At 35.5% G+C, this 7,848-nt stretch overlaps 1 protein-coding gene across 1 annotated transcript; it reads right to left on the bottom strand.

Moving 5' to 3' along the window:
* Positions 1 to 1,272: 1,272 nt before the first annotated feature.
* LOC108664640 lies at positions 1,273 to 7,171 on the bottom strand. The gene is made up of 5 exons (XM_018151263.2): positions 7,136 to 7,171; positions 4,495 to 6,386; positions 2,226 to 2,440; positions 1,810 to 2,041; positions 1,273 to 1,551 (listed from the first exon to the last, which is right to left on the bottom strand). Exons 2-5 carry the CDS (start codon positions 6,378 to 6,380, stop codon positions 1,416 to 1,418), a joined length of 2,469 nt encoding a protein of 822 aa, XP_018006752.2. The 5' UTR covers positions 6,381 to 6,386; positions 7,136 to 7,171; the 3' UTR covers positions 1,273 to 1,415.
* Positions 7,172 to 7,848: the final 677 nt, after the last annotated feature.

Below are 7,848 nucleotides of genomic sequence, written 5' to 3'. Positions count from 1 at the left end.
GCCGGTCGGTTGCTGTTAATGTTAAGCTCAAGATATTCATGGTTATGACGTATTTCTAATTATGCTAATAGAATCACTGGCATTAGAATGATACAACTAAAATACATATCATCCCATCGGAAATAAATCAGTGTCGTGTTTACCGTTACATTATGAACGAAATATGTAAAATCTAAGCGTCATAAATCAAAGCCAATCACTTGTTTAAAATCTAGAAATCAATTTAACTTCAACTTTGGAGAAAATAATGACAAACGATAGCTAAATTTTACCATAAATGTGAATAATATTAAATCGAATTGCAAAACGGCTATTCCTCCTTGGAATAAAACAAATCCTATAGGATGCTAGTTTTTCTCTACAATGCTTAGGTGATATTTATGATCAGTAGCTGGGAGCGAATAATAATCTTTTCAAGCAAGCGGTTTAGTCAATACTTTCAACCAAGTCACTCAAGGAGCATTCAAATTGTTTCATTTTCAAGTTTAAGGTTATATAAACTTATATAAAATGCTGCGGGAGCCAACACGATCTCCCTTATAAGTTTAGCATGCTTCAAAGATTTTATGACACAATCAATTGCACTTTTGGTGTCGGTAATTTACTTGCTCAATTCCCCCCGTACTTAATAATTTAACTTTTTATAAATTATCAATGTAGCGTCCGCGACAATAAGATTCTGTGCCGTGTCGGTTTTTGAGTATAATAAGAATTGAGCAATAGTTTAATGCTCGTAAATGACCAAGTAAAATATGAAATGGCCTTCCCATAGCATACCGCAAGAAGTTTATACATACATATTTTTTATCTGTAAAGTTTACTGCCTTAAATCTAAACAAGAATGAACATTGCAGTTTCTGGGTCGCTCATCGATTAAGTTTTTCAATCATTATGAAATCAAATACATTACACCTATAGTAAAATGTTCGAATGAACGTTTTCAAGTGCTTATATTATCATAATAAATCACCTATCTAATAAAAATTGCATAAAAAGCGAATTCTCTGCACACACACAAGTTTTCACATGTGAAATTTCTATTGCTTTTCAACTCCATAATTATTATTATTATTTTTTTTAGTGCATAACAATAGAGCTCTCTGTTTGAAATTGTATGTAATGTGCACAGCAGGATAATCAATTAAACAAATAAGCTGAAACAATAAATTCAAATTTTCCAGAAAGAGTAATTAAATTGAGTGGAAAAATTTGATTAATTTATCTGAATAAAATTACAGAAAACAAGCATTTACTTTCCAATGGAATTTTAATTTCACGATACCCAGGAGCCAAGAAGAAAAAGTTTTCGTATATTCAAGATACCAATTCTCTCACTCTCAGGTGACACACATTTAATTTCAGTGAAATTCTGTCAGAAGTAGCGATGACATGCAGCTTTGTCAATATGGTTGAATTTATATATTCAGCTGGTCAACAGGTTCAGAAGCTTTGAGCATGATCTCCAGTTTGCATGTTGGGGCGGCCACAGTTTTCAAAATATCCATGTTTTTCTTGTCCTGGATGCAACCGTTGAAATATGTCACCTGACACCTACAAAATAATGCAGATAAAATTAGATTTCACTTTGCGAATGCCATGAAGGATATTATATCATAAATGATATACGATATATGAAAAGTTTACTAAATTTGTCATCAGAAATTTTTGGTGTGATGAATTTACCATGGAATTATCTTGACCAAAGTTTTGGTCATGACTATTACTGAGTATAAAATCAAATTATATTGGCCACCAAAATTTAGGTTCTGCTGAATTTAATCGAATATAATTATAATCGGTTCAACTTACTTTGCTTTGTTGAAATGTGATAGATAAGCATCACACGGAGAGTCTATTTTTCGAGAAAAATCTAACTCAATTTTTCCAGTGAAATTTTCAATGATTGAACCCCATTCAGCAGGCGGTGCTGTAGCTGGGTCTAAATTCACTCGAATGGCTTTACGATCATCGTCCGTTAGGAACCTCGCCATTCTTCTTTCATCGTCCGTCAGGAACCTCGCCATTCTTTTTGCATCGTCCTCTGCTCGGAAACGTTAATCAACTTACATAAAATCGAATCGTAATAATAATTTTAACTCATTTATACGATGTAGCGTTTCCAAATGAATTAATGAGATCCGAAAGTACTAAAAAAAATCCCTTCAAGAACTATTCAGAAAATTAATTTTCCATTGAGTATCAACTTATTCATGTATGCCACGAACCGTTCTCCAGCAACCATGCTACACTTCTCTCTTTCTCGACGGCTTCCTTCAACTTTTTGTTGTCCCCGCAGCTCTTTAGTACTTCGGTCCATGTGTCAAAGTCGGCACCCGCCTTTTGCATGGCTTGGCGCAGTTCCTCCCAGCGATAGTTGAGGGAAGTCTTGTGTTCCTCAGAAGACAACTCCTTGATCACCCATACCAGAACGTTGCGCATCCTAAAAGAGTTAGAAAAGAGAAAGTTGCTGGAGCTAGATTCTGACAAATTCAAATATATCTTTTATTTGAAGTGAAGAATTTATATATAAAGAATTTATTCCGTGTAATACACTTAAGCGAAAAATAGAGAAACCAAATTGGCCAAAAATTCGAATGGCTAAAAATCACACTCGGGTACACACGATTGCGACAATATGGCGTACACATAAAATAATATTAGTAATTGCGTTTGCAAATGGGTTTTACTTGTAATCACCTGTTTTAGTGTGGATAAGTGCCCACATTTTAGCGGTTTTATCTAGTCCTTCTTTTATAACTTGTCCTTGTCGAAGAGTAGACGTCGAAAGAAAAAACTGATTGACTAAAATCGTTCGTGGAAGATTCATCGCAAGGAATTATCTTTATTATTGGCTTAAGGAAGAGCATTTCATATTAGTGCTTGTGATAACGCTGTTTTTAGGAATTGGATCGTTAGATGGTGTTTGATTTTCCGGTGTATTTTGTTAACGAACGAACGAATAAATATGAAACAGACTTTGGTCTTCATTCGTTCAATGCAGTTTCTGATTATTTTCTTGACACTATACACTTCTTGTTTCAGGAAGAAATGTCGATTATCCAATCCCGTTGTCAACTTTAAGCCGAAAAATACGGAAGATTGTTTCAAAACTCTATACATGGGTAATTTAGTTACCATAGTTAACAATGAAAATTAACTGTACGTTATTAGTTCTATTGAATTGGTTATTGTGAATAAATATCATATGGATAAACTAGATATCAACTAGTTCTTATCTCGATAGCAACTGTCTATTCCCTCGAAATTTTCGTTTGAAAATTTGTTATCAGGTTCGCAATTGAAGTAGAGGTTAAACCGCGAAAACATTCCTTTGGTGTTAACAATGCAATATCTTCTAATCTAATGAAAATGAGAGTTCAAGTTCTAATGAGAGTTCAAGTGTGAGTTTGCCTGAGTTTGAAGCCATAAACTAGCCATAAATAATGGCTATTTGGGCAAGCTGCTGATACAACCGTTGTGTCGGGACTTTAGCTAGATTTGAATTTTTTAGTGCTGAAATGATACCGCCATGCAAAACGGGGAGGTTGGACAGATTATTTGAAAATTAAAGTGGGATTTTCAACTTGGTTCGGGCAAGTTTTATTAAACTTGTTGAAATTGAAGTTCACTTCGACTTTAAAACTCGTAGTTCAATGTGAGTTCCACGATAAATGAGAGTTATTACTGGTCGTTTTATACGATTCAGGATCACAGGATCCGTTGAACAGGTTTCGGGATTGCTTTAGACGAGGTGATGGGATTTTGGATGACAGACTGACTGGATTTACACAAAGTATAGGTAAATTTCCGAAAACTCTCAAGCAAGATTCGGAAAAATTGTGTTGAAATCATGTAACGACGGGCTTAGACGCAAGTTATTTAATAATTTTCGTGTATATATATGGGCATATTCTACTGGAAATCAATTTGTGTCAATTAAGTTTCTACAAGCTTTGAAACTTTGTCTGAGCGTGAGCTGTACCGAAAGAGTTTGCTGCCAAGTTTCTTCCATATACCTTCAATTTAACATACATCGATAGAAATTCGTTGTGTATATGTTAAATGTCTTCTTTTTCTGTAAGTTCATCGGAGTTTGTAAAGATAAATTTAATCCTCTTATTCAGGCTAAAATGCATAGGTAGATCCTTTTTAAATAACATGAATTGAACTTCGTGAGCCTATTTCGTTATTCGAATGGACCGAATGGTATCACACAGGAACGTGCCAAAGTCATCTCGTCATTATATATCAAAATTACCAAAGAAAAGGCCGCTTTCTAAAACTGTATTGCCGAAAAGTTGAGTTCATCAGTTACTTATCTTCATCCCTAATTTCCAGACAGTAAGAGTCACTGGTATATGGGTACTGAATAATTTGAAAATTAAATATTGAAGGAATTTTCTCACCGCAATGATAAATGGTATAAAATTTATGCTATTAAATCATGCTGCGCTGAGGAATTAGGCAAAATGTTGTTAACTGGTTTTGATTTACCTTGTCATTGGTTTCGGTCGCCACATCATGATAGATTCCAAGGTTTCACGCATGTCACACAGGCGACGCACTATGTATTTCGCTGCGAAGTATTCTTGAACGCTCTCATGTTGAAAAGAGCGGGTATTTCCTTTTTTTATCAGAACGATGTCAGCAGCCAGATGAGCGAGTGCACTTCCTGCAGCGTCATAGTTCTTCAACTCCTGGCGGCAAAGGCGTTCCAGCCGAGACAGCTGTTCCTCTGAAATGGTGTTCATTTGACCATGAATTTGTTGCACTGCAAATTCTCCGATGACCACGAGCAAATCATCACTCAGCCTCTTGCAGTTGAAAATTCCCTGTCGCTGCAACTTGCACTCCAGTAATTTTCTGTATAATAGGTGAAGATCTGGTGCCACTTCTGTTACTTGAGTCGTTTTACCTAATCTGGGTTTATTCTTCTGAAGTTCTTGGCACAGGTACTGCAAACTCGCCGGCGATTGGAAACAATCTCGCACGTTCTTATTCAATTCATTAAATTTTTCGAGCAATTCTTTTTTTTTATCCTCAGTATGAGTTCTGCTGTAGTTCCGTAGAAATGTTTTTTGATCATTCAGGTTTTCGATAGGCTTCATTCTGAAACCATTTTCTTTCAGGCCTATCTTTTTGATGCGAGTTGAAAGTTCCGGCTCTTTTTGTGAAATGGTTGATATGAGAACTTTACAATCCGTAAACTGGACTTTCCTAAGCAAGTCTTCTAGTACGCGAGACGAGTCTCTGTTCAAGTCATCTGATCCTTTAACGAGGAACAATGTTTTTAGACTTAGGATTTCTTGAACAATCTCTGAAGCTCCTAGTTCGTGACACAGTTTACGAAGACAGTGTTCTACGACGTCCTCCAGGCTGGTAGCTGTTCTGTCGGAGCAATCGTAGTAGATCAGTAGTTGAAATTTTGATAAGTAATCCTTGTTCCTCTCTGCTTTGTAGAACTGTAAAGTTAAGTTTTTAATTAATGTCGTTTTTCCACAGCCCGGTGCTCCAATGAGGATCACTACTTGCTCTTGCTCAAGGCTCAAAAGTTGTCTTGAATCTACGGGTTGAGAAATAGGTGATTCTGGCTTGTTGTGTTCACCAAATTTAACATTCTCGAAGATATCCATTCCATGGAAAAGATCGGTTGACTGAGGGATTTTAGTAACGAACAATCTATTCTCCTTAAGAATACAGTTGAAGTATTCACGGCAAGCCCTCTTCAGTTCAATTAAATTCTGAGTCTTTACGTGGCCTAACTTTTCTTTTTTTTCTTTCTTGACCTGATTGTCTTCGACTTGTGGCATGACTTTCGTTGTGACGATCTGATCGATTCTCTTTTTTATTTCTTCATGCACCTTATTTGCGTCTGATTCAGAAACCTCGTAAGTGATTGAGGACTTGGTTACCAATTGAATGAGAGCTGTTTTGATTTCTTCAACTTTTCCTTGGTCTTTTAGGTCACTGGTATTGTGCATTATCTTATTTCTGAGTACTTTAATTCGTTTGAACGAAGCGAAAGCTTCCTGCTCCTCCTTACTATCCTTCCGCGGTGAAATTTCATGAAAGGCACACATAAGACTGAATAGCAGCGTAACATCGAAGTCAGCTGAATTGGTGTTTACTTCTATCACTTTCTTCATGTCTTTGTGGTTGATCAGGCGCTTCCAATCATTCTTGGTGAGCGGTCTGTTAAGTTTCCTCTGTATATATTGTTCGTAAGTTTCTGCATCATCTTTATCGGGCGACGCCCACGCAACGACTTGCCGTAAGACGTCGGGCACGAGCTGCGTGACCGTAATGGTATTCCTGGAAACGATCTCGTCCTTTTCGGACAACTTAGATATCCCCACCTCAATCTTGTTGACAAAATCCATCTTGTTCTGCGCGAAAATGAAAGAAAAATCAGCGACGTGTTATCGTTATAATAATAGTTAATGTGAGCAGAATGACTCATCCCATGAGTGACAATTCTCCTTTGCCGCACTTGTTAGGTTAACTCTCCAATACAATAATTAATTGGTTACAATCGTCCATAATGGGAAATAGCAAATGAGTTTAGTCCGATTGAAATGGAAATCGTGCGATGAAAAAGGTGACTGAGTTAGCAATATCACAGATTCGTCGATTTAAGGTACATTAATAAATCTAAAAAAAAGTCTGGAATTTCCATACATCTAACGGCAACAGAGACATTCATAATACTTGACATTGTTAAAGATTCTTAATTAGTATATACCTTAAATGAAATTTCATGCATCAAATTAAATTCATAAGTTATCCATTATAAATATGAGAAAAATTCTGTCATAATTTAGAAATATTCTATCGCACCAAGAATAATTAAAGAACATTGTCATTACGTCAGCTAATTTAATTCTACACCATTAGAAATCCAAGTAAAATATATCATTTAAGAAGCACATGCCACGGAGAACTACATACTATCAAATTTGTCACCAAACAAGATAAGTTAAATCAAGGACGTAACTTAACACTTAAAAATGTAAAAAATTCAAATTTTCTATATCGGTGAGAAACAAAATGAAATTCAAAATGATTTTCAGTCTAACGTTCCTGAATATTTGATTCAGCCCTCAGAAAATTAACATTGTAAATGGTTGAAACTCACTAGTGGGTTGAAGGGTTGTGCACTCCTCTACTGCGGCCAAGCAAGTGACGGAGGTAACGCTGAATTCTCACTTATATAAACTTTCTCTTTCATACCAGACTTCTTATCAACATAATAAAATGATAAGAAGGGATGATAAGGAAAACCTCTCTTAGGTTGTAATTGAAATTTTTTGATCTTGTGATAATGAATCAGCATTCAATAAATATTTAAAACAATCAAGTGTTAGTGCCTTCACTGAAACTATTTGCATGTAGAAAAATGAAAACTGGTGGGCTTAACTTTAGATGTCCAAGCTTTGTGCAAGCTTATCCATTGAATTTGTGTAATGTATTGATTATTTAAGGTAAAATTGTATCCAAATACCCGTCTACTTTTTTTATTGCAAAAAATACGATCAAATAAAAAAGGGATTTCCAATCTTCTCTTGATTTAAAAAACTTGAAAAGTAATTAAATGAGAAGAATTAAACTTCTTTCAGAATTATGCAAATTAAAAATAAACAGAGAAAACCTCGAGCAGAACTCGCGATGAAGTGCTAGAAAACAATGACTAACATTACACTCACGTGTGTGTAATGTATGATATAGTGATTGACTGATTGCTGGGTTTCAGCATATATGACAGTACAATATAAAATCATTGAGACATGTGACGCTCATCTCTCGTCGCTCAAAAAAAATTCGTGCGGCTGTGAGTAAAAATTGAAATCT

This window comes from Hyalella azteca, unplaced genomic scaffold (assembly GCF_000764305.2).
Source record: "Hyalella azteca isolate HAZT.00-mixed unplaced genomic scaffold, Hazt_2.0.2 contig4083, whole genome shotgun sequence".
NCBI lineage: Eukaryota > Metazoa > Arthropoda > Malacostraca > Amphipoda > Hyalellidae > Hyalella > Hyalella azteca.
This window is presented reverse-complemented; position numbering and strand designations above follow the sequence as displayed.

Excerpts from the sequence above, each read along its gene's own strand:
- LOC108664640 (XM_018151263.2), bottom strand. The coding sequence starts at position 6,380 with ATGGATTTTGTCAACAAGATTGAGGTGGGGATATCTAAGTTGTCCGAA. Across the intron at positions 2,042-2,225 it reads AGCATGGTTGCTGGAGAACG|AGGACGATGCAAAAAGAATG; the intron begins GTTCGTGGCATA and ends GTTTCCGAGCAG. Across the intron at positions 1,552-1,809 it reads TCACATTTCAACAAAGCAAA|GTGTCAGGTGACATATTTCA; the intron begins GTAAGTTGAACC and ends ATTATTTTGTAG.